The 20,903-nt window shown below is 35.3% G+C and overlaps 1 protein-coding gene across 1 annotated transcript; it reads left to right on the plus strand.

Annotated features, from left to right (window-relative positions):
• The first annotated feature begins 649 nt into the window (after positions 1-649).
• Positions 650-16,731, plus strand: LOC146166697 (uronyl 2-sulfotransferase-like). The gene is made up of 9 exons (XM_083384571.1): positions 650-808; positions 2,586-2,705; positions 10,214-10,485; positions 13,975-14,054; positions 14,536-14,701; positions 14,984-15,075; positions 15,450-15,569; positions 15,948-15,988; positions 16,444-16,731. Exons 1-9 carry the CDS (start codon positions 733-735, stop codon positions 16,602-16,604), a joined length of 1,128 nt encoding a protein of 375 aa, XP_083240697.1. The 5' UTR covers positions 650-732; the 3' UTR covers positions 16,605-16,731.
• Positions 16,732-20,903: the final 4,172 nt, after the last annotated feature.

Consider the following 20,903-nt stretch of genomic DNA (forward strand, 5'->3'; position numbering starts at 1 on the left):
TTACTGAAATAAATTAGATCGCTAAACAGTTGACTTAAGTTGTTTGATACGTAGGGTAAAGTTATTGGCGCCGTGTAAGTCTCAGAACACGCAATAATTTCCCACATAATGACGTCGTTATTTCTCTGCTGGAGTGCTGGTGGCGCATAAGCATAGCGGAAATCAGCGCTTCTCTTTTTCCGGCCTGCCGTTTTTAAAGCAGCTCGTTTCTGTATGACAGCAGCCTGCATAATGCTGCTCGACTGACTAAATGCAATATGTGCTGTAGTGCTTGTGTAGTTCGGTTTGTTCGTTTTTAAACTGCTTATAGTTGTAATATGACAGAATTTAAACGTGTGAAATATTCTTGGTGAAAGTTTTTAGTACTGCCTCATGCAGTTGTTACTGGATGTGTGTGAAAATTGTTCTGTTTGTAATGGAAATTACTACGTTTTTCTCTCACTGTTTGTGTTAAATCGTGTGAATACGTTTTTTTTGCAGAAAAACTTATAGTAAAATTCAGGATTGTGCAATGTGCATATTAGGCTCATTAAGACCCAGCCGCTACAAACAGATTAAAATCAGAAAATGAAATGTGCTAATAGTAACGCAAGGTTATTTAAGATACAAGAGCAAATAAACGAATGCTTTTTCGTTAACAGAACTGACATATGGTTGTATATATATATATAGTGTAACTACACATTTTGCCTTCTCGTCGAAAGAATCTGGACGCGTGATTTCAAGAGCCTTATGAAGAACGCGAGTGTTTTGCTACTGGCGCTGCGAACAATCAACGTGAACGAAAAAATGTCCGTCATCCTTAAAGGTTGGATTTTTGTGGGTATTTACCATCACGGTTTGTAAATTGCTGCCAACTACAGGTCTAACAGCAAAACTAAATGTTGTTTAAAACCTGAAGGCATATAAAGCTTAGGCACGTTTAATAATTTTTTTTTGCCTTAACGTTTTCGGTTTTAGCTTTGGCTTGTCGCTAACTTATAAGTTGCGCACTATGTGATGCACATCGCTATTAACTGCGTGCGTAATAAAGTTCAAAAACTTAATCAAGTTTAAAATTCGGTGCATTCAAGAGACTAAGGGTGTTACAAAAGCCGCAACAAGATAAATATTTGCCGAATGTTGATCTGCGACAATCTACCGACAAACCAAATATAAAACGCCCAGTTTACGCTTTACGCCGGGATTAGACAATTCTTTTTATCCGCGGGCCGCATGACAAACAGAAAATGTTGTGGCGGATCAAAAATGGGATCTCAAAAACACGCAATGTGACGTCATACCTTGAAGCTTTAAAATAAGTAACTTGAACCTGCCATTACAATAAAAGTTGTGTGCCACTGAAGTCCAAATATCAGAAAAAGCTTCTAGAAGAAAATTGGGCACTTTTCGTTTAAAATGCACAGAATTTTAGATTTAGGGTACGTGACGAATTGAGCACAGATAAAACATAATATGTACATAAAGAGCACAGGTAAACATATACAACCAAAGCAATTAAAAGTTGAGCTTGGTTTTAGTAAAAAATATTTTAAGAAAAATAGGATGCGGATCGGTTTAAATTGCTCGGCGGACCGTAGTTTTTCCAGGTCTGCATTACTCTGTTGGTTGAGGATATAAAGTGGCAAAAATACAATGGCATTCTTGAGCTGGGAGTCCTTGACTCGTGTGTATAACAACAGTGGAAAAAATTATGCAGAAATTGTGTACCGCAAAGGCTTCGTCATGTTTAAGGCCTAGACATTCTTCGAAAATATACCTGCTCCTAGTACGAGTGAAACGAAGTGCAACTTTGTACACAAAAAAAATCGGTATAAAATATGAATTCATTTTCTATAGTTTAACATCGAATAAACTTAGCGCAAATTTTAACACCATCGTTGTACTGTTTTTTTTCGAATTTATCATTGTCAATACGAAATATATATTCCACTTAAACTAAGTATTACATAACATTGCAGATTTATTTATGACTCCACCACGCCCAGGGTCGTCCGGAACCTTTTTTTTTGGTTTCTATACCCGATGTTTTGGGGAAAAAAAGCACCGCCGACTTTTTGATCAGGGACCAAATTACATTATTTTATGGTTAAATAATCAGAAGTGCTCAAATTGTAATGTTTCCAGGGTGGTTAAGCAAGAACTTGTTACCTTTATTTTAAAATGGTATTATTGACGAAAAAAATACCTTTTTAAACGGGAAAATGCTTCGTTGGATTACAAACCATAGCTGAAATGCCTGAATTAATTTGGTTTCAAAATTCCTAGTATCAGACGAGCACCATAATACCACTTGGTTTGCGGTATCCCTTGCGACCCGATATAATCAGACAACCCTTATCACATTATGTTGTTTATTACAAAAAAATTAAACCCATCTTCTCACATTGAAACACCGTTATTTACCTAAAATAACCTAAATAAAAAAAAATAAAAATAATTTTGCGGGGGTTTGCTGCCCAAAAAATACATCACACTTGCACTGTATAAAATAAGCAAACACTTTTTTTAATATCTACTGTAGGTTGGATGTTTCAATGACTTTCGTATATTCACCGCTCACAGATGGTGCTTTGTTTTCACAGGAGAAGCAGGTGAACGTCACGATGACGTCACAAAGAAGGTTTCCGAACTGCGCAAATCTGGTAAATTCGTCAGTGATTTTACAGCGCACATTTGGGAGCAACTTGGGGGAAAAGCAGAAGGTACAGGGGAGACTTGGGACAATTAGATTTGTTTTAGCATTTTAAAATTAGATAATCATTAAAAATAGAGCATTTCAGTTTTTCCAAGTTAGATTACAATTAGAATTTGATCATTTTAGTTTTTTCAAATTAGATTATAATTATAATTACCGAATTCTTCAAAACCAAAATTTACTAGAAGTGTTAACTAGCATTACACCTCATTCATTACAATGAATTTAATTTAAATCGCACTTAATTCTGAATTTTTTGGGGGAAATTTTTGTTATTTTAAACATTGTTGAGCGCCCTTTTATAGCAACAGCATATTTATTAACCTTTTGGTTTGGAGTTAATGCTTTTCATCCATATATACTTATTAATGGTGTCATTTAGTATCTGATCAGAAAGCCATATTTTTTGTTATTTATTAATTATATAGTCACCTCAATAATTGAAATGTGTTTAAAAAAACTCCAGCTATTTAATATAATATAAAAATTATTTTTGTGAATACTTTAGGATCTATAAATTGAGATATTTTATTAACTTAGAAAATATTTTACATACAGGTAAAAAGTTGTTTTTCGGAACAAGCTCAGAGCTGGACGGGAGTTCCCGGGAACTTGCCCCAGGGTGCAAAAGAGACTTCGAAGCGATGAGAAAAACTGGGAAGAATATTTATATTATCTTGAAATAGCATTGGCCACATGGCGGCGCATACGAGCACGATGCCTTTTTTAATTTTTGTAATTTCTGACCTGTATTGTTGTAAAGCAATGCTTCTCAACCTTTTTTCGCGGCGACCCAAATATTAAACGTAAGTACGACGACTGAGCTTTGGCGACCCAATTGTTTTTTTTTGTAAGCGAAATAAAAAACAGCTTCTTGTAAGCGAACAAAAAAATGACATTAGCATAAAAAATTGTGAATTTTAATAACTATTATAAGACATTATTTGTATTGCTTCCTTAATTTTCCTAATTAAAAATTTTTGTTTAGAACCATTAGTATAAACATGTGACTACTGCGATCGGCGACCCAACCAAATCAAACAGAGACCCAATTTTGGGTCGCGACCCATAGGTTGAGAAACACTGCTGTAAAGCAATCAAACCGCCCGAACAAAGTGCGAATCTTATTTTACGTTACTTTTATTTTTCCTGGTGTTTAAATGCCATATCAAGGTCGTATGATGTATACTGTAACTATTTCATTCGTCATAATAATGTATAACGGTCGCCCCCCACCAATATTGGAGCCGAAATCATGAAAGAATGTTCGAAATGCCTAACGAGGGTTTGTAAAAATACATAGCACCGCGTTTTGGTGGGACAATAAATTATATTATTGCAAAACACACAGAAAATTAAAAAAAAAAGTTTTGCACCTCGGGCAACAATTTACTAGATTTACGCCAACATTTCATTGTGATTTTGTGTTTCTTGCGCAATAAACCTGTGTTATAACATTTCACCCTTCTGTTAGGAAGTTTTACATCATTAAAGCAGTGATTCTTGAACTGTTGACCACTAGTGTGCCTAAAAACCCTATTTTTATTACAACCAAGCATGCGAGAATGTAATGTACAAAAATTACAATTTGTTTAGAACTGGTAGTATTTAAGCTTTAACCTTTTGCCTTGTCACGATTAAAAGCGTCTGTCCGGTTATATTTTTGTGCCGCTCTTTTTATTTTTGTGCCAACTTAAAAATGTTTTGAGAACCAGTACAAAGAAGACAAACGTTACAATTTAACGGATCTTTAACATCCAACATACAGTAGATACTAGATAGCATTGCGTACCTGTTAAAACCTAACATATAAAAGTAGAGCTTAGTTTTACATATGTGCCTTATGCTTATACTGTTTTCATGGTGAACATTGTCTTTGAAAACAGGGTAGCGATCAAATTGAATTATATTTAAAATTTGCATGCTATATCTATTCAAAATAAAACATATTAGTGACGCTGTTTAAAATATTTTTGGAAGTCCAAAAAAAAATTGATTACTCTCTAATATCAACACAGAAATTTCGTAACCACGCAAGTTGTACTTGATTGTTATGGAATTATCTATGACTAAGTTGATTACACTTGTTTTTCTGGATTACATTTATAGTTTTCAACGTGTCCGATTTGCAAACATAACGCATATGCTGTTGAAAAAAACTAAAGGTTATCAAAAAACGTACAATTAAAACCTAATTTAAATAGTAGCCAAACAAGCTTAACCTTCATATATGGCGGACCTGGGCCAAATTCAGCCTTAACCCGGTCCGCGGCTTACTTCATAAAACTTTTATCAAGAAATATGCCTTTACGTGTTTTTTGGTAATTTTGTAATAATTTATTGGATGAATCATACATGCAAGGCATCCTCACTTATTCCTATACTCTTTTTTTTTTTCAACAGCTTGAAAAACCACTAAAATGTGTATATCTATCTTTACAAAGAAATCACACTTTTTGAGAGGTGTATTTTAAATTCCGTTTTGGACGGCAAGGCATTTTTTGTTTCTCATAAGGCCCTTGTCAAAAATAATTGCCCACCCCTGATGTATAAGCTACGCAGAATAACGCAACACCGGCTGCGTCGCTTCACTGACCAACCGTAAAGCCGATAACCCTCTCATGGTTGAGTGAACACTATTCGACCTTTAACATATAAATAAACCCTTAGGTACCACATTTACAAGGCCAATGCAACGCTATCATGTGTTTTCTAGCACAAACAAGAAAAAGGGAATTGTCTGTGTCTGTTACTAAGCTAGGCAACAGAAGCCTTTCAGGGCAAAACGCAATTAATCTTTCTGGCGCGAGGAATGTCTTACAGCAGTGGTCCAGACAACCTTTTAGTACCGCTGCGGTTTTGTTGTGGAAAGAGTTAGCGTAGCACCGCGATAACGCTTTACTACAGTGTGGCCTGTGTCATATCAAGACCATGACAATGTCCAGTACACTTGTAAGATAAGCAACGAGAAAACATCGCGATGTTTTCTTTGATAAGCCATGAGCTGAAATATGGTGGCAAGGACGAAAGGAAATTTGAAACACCCACCAACTAATTTGATCAATGATCTCATTACTCACGTTAAATTTGTGCAAATCACTAGCAAATAAACTATTGCATCTGGCATTACTACTTCGCCAGTTTCCTACATTTATAAAGTGCAACTCAAAAGAAACAAGCATAGCCTAATAAAAAGAACTGGCAAATGCAGGAGACAAACGTTACAATTTAACGGACCTTAAATTGTGAAAATCACCAGCAAATAAACAACTGCACTTGGCATTACTACTTCGCCAGTTTCCTACATTTATAAAGTGCAACTCAAAAGAAACAAGCATAGCCTAATAAAAAGACTGGCAAATGCAGGAGACAAACGTTGCAATTTAACGGACCTTAATTTGTGAAAATCACCAGCAAATAAACAACTGCACTTGGCATTACTACTTCGCCAGTTTCCTACATTTATAAAGTGCAACTCAAAAGAAACAAGCATAGCCTAATAAAAAGAACTGGCAAATGCAGGAGACAAACGTTACAATTTAACGGACCTTAAATTGTGAAAATCACCAGCAAATAAACAATTGCATCTGGCATTACTACTTCGCCAGTTTCCTACATTTTCAAGTGCAACTCAAAAGAAACAAGCATAGCCTAATAAAAAGAACTGGCAAATGCAGGAGACAAACGTTACAATTTGACGGACCTTAAATTGTGAAAATCACCAGCAAATAAACAACTGCACTTGGCAATACTACTTCGCCAGTTTCCTACATTTTCAAGTGCAACTCAAAAGAAACAAGCATAGCCTAATAAAAAGAACTGGCAAATGCAGGAGACAAACGTTACAATTTGACGGACCTTAATTTGTGAAAATCACCAGCAAATAAACAACTGCACTTGGCAATACTACTTCGCCAGTTTCCTACATTTTCAAGTGCAACTCAAAAGAAACAAGCATAGCCTAATAAAAAGAACTGGCAAATGAAGGTGACATAGGCTACGTTACAATTTAACGAACCTTTGTTTGTGAAATTAACTAGCAAATAAATAACTGCACCTGTCGTTACTACTCAACCAGTTTCCTATCTATTAAGTGCAAAGCAAGAGAAACAAGTATAATAACTAACTGGTAAGACGCCGTTATCAAACTCACATTTCATGTAATAAAACTTACTCTAACTCACATATTAGTTTAACAATCACATATAAGTTTAACAAAACTTAATCTAACTAAATCACATATAACAACAATTCCTCAAACCAAAATGACATCTAACAAAACTTACTCAAGTCTAACGCAGGTTTTACATTATCTGCTCAAAGGTTAAAACAAACCTACCAGCACTTATTAACAAGTAAAACTCATAGTTAAAAACATGAGTAAAAACAGGATCAGAGATTTTGTTTAAAGGAAAATATATTTCGCCAAGTGGCATCATCAGTTCCTTAATTCGAATGAATACCAGCACTTAAAAACTACAAAATTCCGTTCTGTCGACTACAATGCTTTACATCGCAATCAAATCAATCAACGCTTGCGAGCAATAATGATAAATGGCGCGCTAATTTACAGGTTGATTGTCCCAGTTAAGCAAAACATTTGACTCTTGCAGTAGTGTGAACAAATGACTATGGGCTAAAATACAACCTACACTACAGGTTACAGATGAAAAAAAATAAAATACAACGTGTTATGTGGTTAATTCAAGACAAAATATTAGATTTACAATAAATACAAGTAAACGTCTGTGTTGTGGACGAACGGCAAGGATTTTGTGAATTATTGTTTCACGGTCTATCAATTAAAACGGTAAGATCTCTCTCGAGCTATTTTTTGCATTTAAAATTTTAAATAAATTGAGAAAATTGTATTTCTTTGATTGTTTTACCAATGTATTGTACGCTGTTTTTTTTGTTTCCAAAATTACTTTTGTGTCTTACGAATGGCTATAGAATGATGCAAGGTAAAAAAATCAATTTTTGTTTAAGAGAGATATTTCGGAATATTGTGAACGCGTAAATTAGTATAAGAATTTCACCAAATTACAGACAAATGCACAATCAAATAGCACAGATCCTGGTATTTGTCTGTTTTTTCACTTTAAAATCATTTCATAATATTTTTGCGCGAGAAGCCTTAGCACCTCAGTTTTATTAATTAAGGGGGCAATGTTAACTGAGTAATTGCACTATACAAAGACAACATTCTCGACAAGCTATCTCACATCCGTGCTTTATCAGGTCCTAGTAGAAAAGTTTTTTTTATCAGGTGCCCTGTCTGTGCGCTTGGCATCGTGTTGTATGACTGTGCGTGCAATTTTTGCTGCACGGTTCTATGTTCAGGAACCTTATATGTTACACAGCCAGGTCGCCCACGGCCAGTCGGCCACGAAAAGGTTTAACAACGTGTGACATCAAAACAGGCTACCAAAAAGTCGTGGGCGCATGGCTAGCTAATTCTCCGCTGTTGAAGTTTACGTTTCAAAGGCTAGCAAAGGCTAACTTAGGACACGACTCCTGTAGTTGTTGTGTTATGTTTTGCTGCAAACCATGTATACAGGTACAGGCAGGAAAAGGCGTCAAGTCATACGAAAACGTACACACGTAAAGCCCATGTACGTTAACTATTAATCAACTCTGTGTCGTAGCCTATAGTCGACGTACCTATTCTTATAAAAGAGAATAAACAAAATCGAATAACAGCCACGCAGTACGACAAGCTATGGGAGAATGTTGCCTAAGACAATGATGCGAAAGTGTGGGTCAAGTGTGGTTTTGCCTGCGGTTATTTCTATCACGCTACTAACGCTGGCGATGTTTTGTTGGGACAACGCGGTTCAGCACACCGGAGGTAAGTTCGTATTGCTGTTATTTTAGTGAAAGCAGCCTACAGGTTGAGTTGTATTTTCGTGAAAGGCAAACGTGGATGCCCGTACATTTGACTAAATGTGGCCCTAAAAATAGGATTTTATCAGTTTTGTAATGACTTAAGTCACTGACTTAACTTAAGTACACTTAAGGCACTGTTTTAAAATGACTTGACTTAAGTCTTTTGACCAGAATGACTTGACGTGACTTAAGTCTTTTGGACAAATGACTTGACTCGAACATCATTTTGTCACAAACATCTTTGGATTAAATTAAGTGTTTTTTATTAAAATGTATCCCAAGTTTTGCACACTAAACAATTTATTTCTGCATATTCCCTTTGTGTAAATTTTTAGTTAAATTGTTGCTCATTATTGGACGAGTTACCGATTTTAATGGTTGAACAGTTTACTTTTATGATAATAACATGACTTGAAATTGACTTGCTCTCATAATGACTTGACTGGGACTTGACTTGTTATTTTTGCGAAAGACTTGACTTGTACTTAGGTTATTTTTCAAATGACTTGACTTGGACCTAAGTCATTTCAAAATGACTTGTTTACAACACTGGACTTTTTACCCCTTTTAAACGTTTAAACATTAAGAAAACTGTCAAATGATATTCGTAGCAGCAAGCTAAAATTACTAAGCATTTTTTTCCAATACTATTATTGCTAAAAAGTTTAATTCGGGCTTATACAACAACCAAAAACAAATTTTTGTCATTTCCATTTTAGGTTGTAATGTAATCTTTTGATATTTCTTAAAACGTTTTAATCACAATTTTATCATTGTCATGCTTTTTCACAAAAAGGTTAATACATTTGTATACTGCTAAATATTTCACGTTTGGTAAAGTCTTTCAATGTTTTGTTACACTTCAAACGGGACAAATTATAACAAACGGGACAAATTATACCAAACGGGACAAATTATAAATCCAGCCTAGGTTGGGGTTATCAAAACTTTCCTACATGGAGATATGCCATTGCACTTACAAACAATTTTTTTAATCAACGTTACCATTTCAATTATGTTTTAACATTAAAACCGAAAATCGTTGCATATGGCAATACTACTTAAAAGTGCAAAGCCAAAAAAGCCTTAAGTTTTGTAGGGTTCTCCGTTTTAATCACCAGTTAAATCTGTTTGATTTAGGCCTACAAAACTAGCTTTATTGCTGGCATTTACTGCGAAACAACTATAAACCCGATAAACTTGTTTGCCTCTTTGACCATGAACGCAAATCATTAACTGGAAAGAGCGTATCATTAACAGAAAAAGACAAATCATTAACAGGAAAGAGCGTTTATTATCGTTGACATCTACGGTACAGTATGGGCGCCAGGGAGAGTTTACAAAATGCCAAAGCATCGATTTGGTTAAGTATTCGAGTAAATATTTTTGCTTCGATTATCTTTGCGCCAAAGCATGCCATACTTAAAATGGATCTCAACTAAAAAGCAAATCGGTGCGTCGTTAAGGAAAGACCCAGTAGGTTTCATAAGTTGTCTTTTCGGGTATGTTCACTTTGGAGGGTTTTCGTCTACCGTGACCATAGATGCGTATCACGTACCGAATTTACAAACCATTATAGCCTACTCGGCTTACCCTCAACTGACCATATACTGTTTTGCCATGAAGGTGTTTTTACAAAGCAAAAGTCTTCAAACGCAATTCGACCCCCACTCGAAGACAACGACCTTGGTTATCCATCTACGGATATGGATTTGAACATTCTTTATCCCGTCCTTACAAAAGTGCCGCAAAACCTTCTTGTCCTGTACAACAGGGTTCCCAAATGCGGCAGCACTACCATGATGTGGGCAATCAACAAGCAGAGCCTTAACAAGGGCTTTGAAGTTGCTAGTGCGTACCGTCCAAACATGACCAAGTATTATCCAGTAGAAAGCCAGGTAAAAGCTTAAGTTAAACCAGGGTTTCTCAACCGCAGCTCTCGGCCCCCCTGGGGGGGGGGGGGGGGGGGGGGCGGGGGTGGAGCATGGACCGTTGATAACTCTTCAGCTAGGTCATTGTATTACAAAACTTCTGCCGTTTATGTATAGGGCAATTGAAACCAATATTATTTATTCGTTTTAATGCGGAAAGTTTGGATTAACGCCACTTTTGCTGTGGCGAAACAATTACTGTGCTGCTTCAAATGCAGCCATATGAGCGCTGTTATCGTTTTGTCGTACGTCGAATTACCGCTAACCTTCGCCTTATTATGAAGATTTTGTCAAATGCTTTTAGGCGAACAATTAACGTGTAATGCCAAGGGCAGAGATTTCCTTAAAGGGCGTTAAAGTTGCAAAACAATCGTTTCATTGTAAAATGCACAAAGTTCGCTACTCAAGGTCAACTTTACACTGTTAAAAAATATTACAGTAAAAAACACTGGCAGCAGTTTTTACGGACCCTAACGTATTTTTTAGATCACTTTACCGTAAATGTTTTTCCTGTTTTATTCAGTAAAATAACAGGTGAAAGTACTGTACATTTACTGGATTTAATCAGTTAATATTTACGTTATTTTACCGTATTATTTACGGTAAAAACCCTAGTCAATTTATGTAAGCCACTGGCAGCTGTTTTTACGATTCAAACGTATTTTTATTATACTGCGCAATAGACAGTAAAAGTCATACACCGTAAAAGTTGTACACAGTAACAAATGCGAAATACACAGCACAACTGTCCACATAATGCTGCTGTGGTTACACAGTTTTATCACTTGTCTTGCATCATGCGACCAAAGGTAAAACTTTACGATGTACTGCCATGGTTCTTCTATTTTTACTTTCATCTTTTGTTTCCGGTAAGTTGATTTTTGCAAAGTATTTGAAAAAGATTAGATGCCTATCAATTGAAGCAAAGATTTTTCTGAGTGTTTTTTAAAAAAAATCGTTTTACCTATGTGTTTTTCATTTTTTTTACACCTTGAGAACACCTCTTTATCAACTTGAATGAAAATCCGTTTTAATTGCCTTCGGAGGATACTCCATATTAAAAGCGCAATAAAGAAATCAGCACATGAGGCAATGTAGACCTTTTCCACTTTAATTTTATACTGTTTGGTAGCAGCTGATGTATCCCCTAAAATCAGATACAATTGTCATACTTTTAACAGCGCTATTAAATTAGACGCAAAAGCCTTTCCTAAACAAATGTTAAAACGGTCGCAGTTGACACTCTCTAAGTCGCACAGATCGTTAAGAGAAAAGAAAAAAATGATTTCGAAAGCTGCAACCATTAGCTGTGATTGGTTGCCTGTCGGGATCGAGAAAAACATGCTCGATTAACGGGTAATATTAACGTATATTGTGCCTACGGGTGAGAACCGTAAATAAATACGGCGATTTTTAAGTAAAATTTACGATTTTTTTAGAGTGTAGGCCAATATTCAACGAGGGTCTACAGAACGTAATTGTCAAGTAATATTAACGCATCAATGGTGGTGATTACTTTGTAATCTTTGCAGCATAGTATTTAACTGCCTAATTAACATATCACACTTGTAATGAAGTAGAATTAAAACACAACATTGTTTTCAATTCACCCACGATATGGACAAAAATAAGTTTTGGCTACAACCTGGTATTTCTATCTTGTTTTATATTCTTGTTTAGTATTTCGTGTAGTTAAGCACTCTAATTTAAACAACTTTTTTAAGTGGCAGTTGTTTAGAATGTAAATCATTTGTAATTTCTTTTTACGATTACAATAAACATATGTTAGCAATTAGATTAGCAATTAGTTGCTGTCTCCCCCAAAATAAAAGGTAAATAATTATTTTAAAACTTATCGAAATCCTTACAAGGATTCGATATTCTGGAATCGTTACTCTAGATTTCAGAACCTTATTCTAGATTGGAAACCTTACTGTCAACGTATTGTAGAAATGCCTTTGGACTATACTTTGCAGATCCCTATACTCGCCAGTTAAACTTTCTAGAATTATTTCTAGGAGTATTATGGGCAGCTCATCGCGGAAAAGTACAAACCTTCGATCAGCGTGTAAACGTCAGGCTTTATAAAACACAGACTTTCACTTTTACGACTGCAATCAAGCTGCCACATGATAACCAAAGTGATGGCTCCAGTTTTTTGTCTCTGTCCGAGATTTTTTACTCACTATAGTCAACAAGAAGGCCATCGTAATTAATGTGCGCTTGATTCGCAACTAAAACTTTGCGAAGTTTGATTTTCTGATCTTGCGTGTATAAAACGAATCCACAAATCGTCTTAATATGTAATGACCTTTGCTTGGCTTAATACAAAAAGAGACGGAAAAAATACCTTGGCGGAGTACAAGAATGATAAAAAATGGAACAAAAATAGTTCCAAAGGGGTAACTTTTATCATCTATCTGTTAGTTAGCAAAACTGAAATTAAATAGGGCTGTTATTTCTTCGATGATATATGTATAACATATAGACAAAAAACATGCAATGGCACTCAAAGAGAATTTGTACTTAAAAAGAAAAAAAGTAGATAATTGAAATTACGCGCGTAGCGCGACAATTTTGGGCAGTTTCAAAGGTAAAGTTGGGAAAAAACAGAGTTTGTACATCTGTAGAAATTGTGCCTAACCTCAACGAAACCATTAAAATCACGGAAGAAATTAAATAATTAAGTAAAGCCGCGCCCCCTTAAGAATTGATGGCCAGGGGGGCGCACCCCCCGGTTTAGAACCGCTGATATACGCGTTTTTAATTCGGCTATCAGCTTTTGATATCGCATCGCAAAGAGTAGAAGCGGGTCAAAGAAACTTTAAGACTGCCTTGTCCTCACCCGAATGCTTCGCGGGCCACACAAAATTCTTTTGCGGGCCACGTGTTCGTCACCCCTGGTTTAATGGCTGTATTTGTTACTAACGTGGAGAAGTAAAACAAGTGAAAACATGTAAATACAATGCTAGGTATTTTTCATAAGCCGGGGTGGCACGATGGTTGAGAGCCTTTCAAAGGGGTCCACGAAGCATAAAAGGTTGAGAACCACCGGGTTAACATTAACTACCCTAGTAAAATTATTTACTTTTTATGTAGGTCTATGTTTTTTATGTGCCATGTGTATAGTTCAATTGTGTGGCAACCGGTGGTGAAAAACAGCCGGCACATTCCAGAAAGCCAAATAAAAAAACAGTGTTGCAGGACGTTTAGAAAATTGCTATTCGCGGCCAAAAAAATGTTGATTGTACTTAAAAATGGCGTACAGAGAAATTTAGTTTTAAGTCCTAAGTATATTTTGGCTCGTTTTTTATTGTTTAGGAAAATAAAATATTTTGTGGCAACAAATATGACACCGAAATGATCACAAAATCCTTGTCAATGCAGGCACTGGCGGCTAAAAGCGGTATTGCTCAGCGAGAACTTAATTTTTGTGATCCATTTTTCTTTTCACAGAAACATTTGGCCGAAGCGATAAGCAAGCTGCCAAGCTTTTTCATCTATATTCGTCATTTACATTTCTTAGAATTCCAGAGGTTAGTATGCTTAAACGTCATACAAAGTTTCCATTCTGTTTCCCCCAAAAGCTAATTCTTTCGGGAGTAGTACGTCATAAAAACTGAATAGGAAAAAAGGCAGTGTTGTAGATAGGTCAAATAAAATAACTCAAGTCCCAGTCAAATACAACAAGCTAAGTCTCAGTCAAGTCATAAATAGAGCAGGTCAACTTAAAGTGATGTCATTGACATAAAAGCAAAATGTTAAACTATTGAAATTTGTGTTGCTTATAATATAAACTCGTCCGAATTATATTATAAGCAACAATATTTTTTATGAAAAACACTTAATGCAATCCTAAGATATTTAACAAGTCAAATCAAGTCATTTCGGTAAAAATACTTAATTCAAGATAAGTCATTTGAAACCAGTGACTTAAGTGTACTTAAGTCAAGTCAACACTGAAAATAGCAAAGCAACTTATTGATACTTCTTAACAAAACTTTTCGTCTCTTAAAGGTTCGGATTCAGGCAACCACTGTACATCAATATTATTCGCGATCCGGTACAACGATTCATCAGCAAATTCTATTATCAAAGATTTGGTTTCGTTAAGGACAATGGAACTACTGGCGTGGCTTTACAAAGGGCAAAAGCAACGCTTACTGAAGACGAACGATTCCAGGTTTATACCATACTAAACTTATTGATCCATTACGAATTTTACTAAACCTTATTTAGCAAAATGTATCGGTAAAACCCACAAAAACTCACTGGAGAGCAAAATACCGATCTTACTAAGACTTTTGATAAATATCAAACGATTTGCTAACTAATCCAGGTTATACCAACCAAAACATCTTGAGCAAAAGGTAAAAAGAGCAAACACGTAACTTGGTAGCTAATAATTTTTCATTGCGAGTGTAAATACGTTTTCGCTGTAAAACAAAAAGCTGTTCTCGTGAAGACTTTGGATGAATGCCTGCTGAACAAAACCAAGTGTTTTCAAGGCTACTACAACATCCTCGCGTTTTTCTGTGGCCAGGAGAAAATGTGCAGGTATGAGATATGCGAACAGTTGAAAAACTGATTAAAAATGTTTCTTGTTTCCAAAATTGTACGCATTTTAAAATAAACAAATTTTTTGAATCACTTGTGTCTATCTGTCAGGGGTTTACGGGATTAAAAAATACCGCGTAAAGTTTTATATACTTAATTATAGTAATAGCGCTTCATCTATTACACTGACATTAATCTTTTTGTGTTTGGCCTAATAAGCCAGTGGGCTAAATGCAACCCAGCTTTACAAATATTTTAGTAAACTGAGACTTAAAAAGCGCAAACTTACAAAAATTGTAACTGATGTCGTCCTACGCTCAGTCAATTCATGTCGATTGATCGTGTACAGTAAAAATGCACTCAATATTCTGCAGGAAATTAAGTCAAAGTTCTTTGGATAAAGCGAAGATGAATCTTGCGAAGCACTTCGTCGTTGTTGGGATTTTGGAAGATATGGAAAACACGCTAAAAGTGTTTGAAGCTCTTTTACCGAGGTACCTTTATTTGATTTGCGGTGAAGCTGTAAATTGTAAGTTAGCAAACAAATATATTTTTGAGTCTTCCGTCTTATGAAGCATTAAACTTAAGAGGCTGATGATGCTATTTTTTGGCGAAATATATTTATATTTTAAAATACTAGAACTTATTAATGACTGACTTTGACTATAGACGCAGGAAAGTCTAAAGTATATTTGCTCCCATTTAAAGCCATTGCCGTCATTTACTTGTAAGGGCGAAGAAATATGTTCCTACTTTACAAATCCAGTTTGTCATTAAAAAATAAACAAGTAAAGTTTTACTGAGACAAGGAATACATCTGGTTATTTTAAGTGATAATGTCCTGGCTAATGCAAGGTTTTTTTTGTATTTAGATATTTCGAGGGCATTGCAAAGGTCTACAGTAAATCACCTGGTAAGAGTTTTGCTATTGCTTTCTTTCTCATGCACACGTGTAAACCTGTAGTTACGTTCTGTTTGTACCTGAGCAATATTTGCACACCCATTCCTTAAATATACAGCGTTTTAAGATTGTCTTAACCTAGTGGTTCCGGGGGGCCCGGCGCCATGGGTGCCATTTCTAATGCCTAAGGCTGCTGATAGGTATATGAGAAATAAATATGATTTTTGGTGAATTGGTGAGCTTCTTGATACAACTATTTGTGTCACGATTAGAGACCATTCAAACAAATGGCATTTTCCTACATGTTTTAAGTTGATTGTGTTGTTCCCGTTCTATTTATAGTGACATTTAAGTAAAACACCCAACGAAAATTCCAGTCGGGTGCCTCAAATATATTTATTATTTTGGAGGGTTGCCATAAAAGGTTACGAATCACTTCCCTAACCGCTGATACTGTGTTTATTTAGCAATAAACGGTTCGAAAACATTGAATCGAAAAGAGCCCTCCAAGCAATCAAAGGAAATAATCCGAAGGGAACTTTTGTACGAAATACAGTTTTACGACTTCGTAAAGAAACGCTTTTACCAACAGGTCGGACAACTAAAGAACCTGAAACTAATGGTTTGACTTTCTGACCGATTGACAACGTTGCAGTCTTATATGAAATACCTGTAGAAAACATGGCGAGTCCATTTGTCTGCAAAATTCTAATAGTCAACAAAGTTCCTCCGTCTTTTTGTGCAATCTTTTTCCAAATGTTACGTCGATGTTCCTTAATCCACTTAAGTTTATAGCACCGGGATTCACGATTCTATCGGCAGCACTCAGAAAGAGCTGGTCTTCTCATGGGCTAGATATGCATGCAGTGTTGTAAACAATTCATTTGGAAAATAACTTAACTCCAAGTCAAGTCTTTTCGAATAAATAGCCCAAGTCAGTTCGTATTCCCAATCATCGGTTGCCCAAGCCGAGTCATATTTAGAGCAAGTCAATTCCGAGTGCAGTCCTTCTCATAAAAATTAAACCTTAAACACTTAAAATTGGTTAACTCGTCCAATTATGACCAATAATTCAACTAAACATTAACAAAAATACATCATATAGCAAGCAAATTGTTTTATGTGCAACAATTAAGATAAATAACCCAATTTTACAAACCATGCTTAATGAAAATATACATTGCAAACCAAGTCATTTGTCCGAAAGACATAAGTCTAGTCAAGTCATTTTGCTCACAATACTTGTCAAAGTCATTTGAAAACAATCACTTGAGTGCGCTTCAAGTCATTGACTTCAGTCATTACAATACTGTATACAAGAAACCGTTTAGGGTGCTCTGAAGTGTAAAGCGTCATTTTTGATACAGGTCGATGTTCCTAAGTTAGTAATAGTTTACGATTTGGCCTTAAACTTAAAAAGCTGCGAGACATTCCTAAAAGTAAACAAGGCTTGCCGTCGTTCATACAACCGAAATTTACCACAATACTTACGCTTTGGCAGTTTAAACAAAAAGGAACTCTTAAGTTATGTTTAGCAAACAATAAATTTAATCATAAATGCTTAAATATTCTTTGCCAGTAAAAACTTTAGTTCATCTTTAGTTTAAGTCTATATTTCGTCCCATATTTTTATTCAAGGGTTAAGAATTATTGCCGGAATACACAGTTTTTCAATGCAGTTACATGCAAACGGCCGATGGTTGTACTACATATTTTTGTATTGTGTTTTTAATCCTTAGTTTTTCATTGTTTTTCCCTTTTTTGTTTATTCAATTCACTTTAGTTGTACTCTATCGCCCTTAAACTAAATGCGTATCGCACTTCTAAACGCGTAAGAGTCTGTTATGTGGTCGGTTGTGAGTTTCCAATTTGTGAAAATGGAAAAAGATAGTTTATTTGTCGGGCATTCGCAGTAGTTGGTGTTCTTTCAGTTACTTTTTCGTCTTTATATTAATCGCTTCGGTGACTCGTGTACTAAAGGTTTAAAACTCGTATCCTCTGTTAACGTTTCACTGTGTGATGACTATGTGAGCCAACATGTAAGTAAAGGTCGATCGGAAAAGAAACTAACAAAGGGAAGTGTGCAGCTTAAAATGTTCGTAATATCTCCTGGGGTAAACAAGATAACGATCAGAAATTTCTACACATGACTAAAAACAACCTATATTTATAGATATGAATATTAATATTTTTGTTTGATAAAAGTCTGATTCATGCTAAGTTGGGCTGCTTTGAGTAATGTGTAAAAATTTCTGATCGATATCTTGTTTACCCTAGGAGATATTACGCGACGAAATTTCGAGCTACATACTTTCCCTTGGTAAGAAAACTTCCATGTTGTTAAGCAGTTGTACGCAAACAGCAGCCAGGATGTAAAATGCTGCAAATACATGAAAAAAAACATTGTGTTATTTTTGCCTAAACCTTTTTGGGGCTTGTCGCTAACTTATTCGTTATTAACAACGCGCGTAATCAAGTTCAGAAAAAAGTTCATAAAAAGTATTCAAGTTCAAAAAAGTATTCAAGTTCAAAAAAATCAAGTTCAAAATTCAAAAAACTTGTTCAAGTTCGAAAAACGTAATCAAGTTCAAAAAAGTATTCAAGTTCAAAAAAGTATTCAAGTTCAAAAAACCTTATCAAGTTCAAAAAAAAAAATCAAGTTTAAAAAACGCAATCTATTTTAAAATTTGACTCACTCAAGAGACCAAGGGTGTTACAAAAGCCGCAACAAGACAAACATTTGCCGAATGTTGATCTGCGACAATCAACCGACCATAGAAATGCAAAACGCTTCGCTAACACTTAACTCCTGGGTGGGCAATTATTTTTTTTACCGCGAGCCGCATGAAAAAAAATAAAAGGTTTTGGCGGGTCAAAAATGGGATCTTAAACACACGCAATATGACGTCATGCTGTGACGCTTTAAAACAAGTAACTTAACAACCTGCTATTACATTGGAAGTGTGCCACTGAAGTCCTAATTAAAAATAAGGTTTTTAAAAGAGGGCGACATGACGCATTGAGTACAGATAAAACATAAGACAAACCAAAATCACAGATAAAAATGTACAACCAAAATAATTAAAAGTTGAGCTTGTTTTTTTGTAATGTAATTTAAGAAAAATAGGCCGCGGGCCAGGAGTTTAACCAAGGTCTTTACGCGAATGCGCTATTGATTGACGATATAAAAGTGACAAAATACAATGGCATTCTTGGGCTGGGAGTCTTAACTCATGTGTATAACAACAGCGGAAGAATTTATGCAGAAATTGTGCACTGCAAAGGCTTCATTACGTTTAAAGCCTACCTAAACAAAAAACATTCTTCGGAAAAAAAGAGAAAAATATATTTGTGAAACGAAGTGAAAGTTTATAGTACACTTGAATAAATAAATAATGCATAAAATTATGTTTGTTTTTCTGCAATTAAACACCCGATAACTTTAGTGTAAATTTTAAAACCATCGTTGTACTGTTGAATTTAACATTTTATTAATAGAAACTATATTCGAATTGAACTTGGTATTTACATAAAATTACATAGGTATTCGTGAAAAAACTTTTAGTTTATTTTAATAAGGTATTATCGACCAAAAATACCTTTTAAAAGTGGAAAACGCTGGATTACAGACCGTGGCTGAAATGCCTGAATTAATTTGGTATAGTAATTCGTTTGGTATCGAAAAAGTCTCAGACGAGTACCATAATACCACTTGGTTTCCGGTATCGTTTTCGATCGGAACTACTCACAACACAGCATGTTGTTTATTAAAACAATTAAACCATCTTCTCACACCGTTATTTACCTAAAATAGCCTATATTAAAAATAAATAATTTTGGAGAGGTTTGCTACCCGAAAAATCCATCACACTTGCACTATATACGCAAACAAATTTTTCAATATCTAGGTTGAATGTTTCAATGACTTTCTTATATTCACCGCTCACAGATGGTGCTTTGTGTCACACAGGAGAAGCAGGTGAACGTCACAATGACGTCACAAAGAAGGTTTCCGAACTGCGCAAATCTGGTAAATTCGTCAGTGATTTTACAGAGTACATTTGGGAGCAACTTGGGGGAAAAGCAGAAGGTACAGGGGAGACTTGGACAACTCGATTCATTTTAGCTTTTTGAAATTAGATACCAATTAAAATTAGAGCATTTCAGTTCTTCCAAATTAGATTAGAATTAGATTTAGACCATTTTTTTTTTCAAATTAGATTACAATTAGAATTACCGAAAAAAAATTACAATTAGAATTACCCAAAATTTACTAGAAATGTTTACTAGCATTACACCTAATGACTTACAATGAACTTAATTTAAATCGCACTTTTTTGGGGAAAACTTTTTTTTTAAACATTGTTGAGCGCTCTTTTATAGCAACAGCATATTTATTAACCTCTTGGATTGGAGTTAATGCTTTTCATCCATATATACGTATATACAGGTAAAAACTTGTTTTTCGGAACAAACTCAGAGTTGGACGGGAATTCCCGGGAACTTGCCCCAGGGTGCAAAAGAGACTTCGAAGCGATGAGAAAAACTGGGAAGAATATTTACATTATCTTAAAATAACATTGGCCGCATGGCGGCGCGTACGAGCAGGATTGCTTTTTTAATTTTTGTAATTTCTGACCTGTATTGTTGAAAGGCAATCAAACCACCCTAACAAAGGCTTGCGAATCTTATTTTACGTTACTTTTATTTTTGGTTGTGTTTCAAAGCCATATCAAGGTCGTTTTGGAATATGCTGTAACTGTTTTATTAGTCATATAATGTTTCATTAGTCATACAACCCTTCCTTCTTCCAATATTGGAGCCGATGCTAGGGCCATAACAAATGGAAGATTGTTCGAAAATCCTAACGAGGATTTGTATCTTTTGGGAAACAAAACAGAAAAAGTGGTTCATTTCGACGAAAAAG

Source organism: Ascidiella aspersa, chromosome 1 (assembly GCF_963924565.1).
Source record: "Ascidiella aspersa chromosome 1, kaAscAspe10.2, whole genome shotgun sequence".
In the NCBI taxonomy this organism is placed as follows: Eukaryota; Metazoa; Chordata; class Ascidiacea; order Phlebobranchia; family Ascidiidae; genus Ascidiella; species Ascidiella aspersa.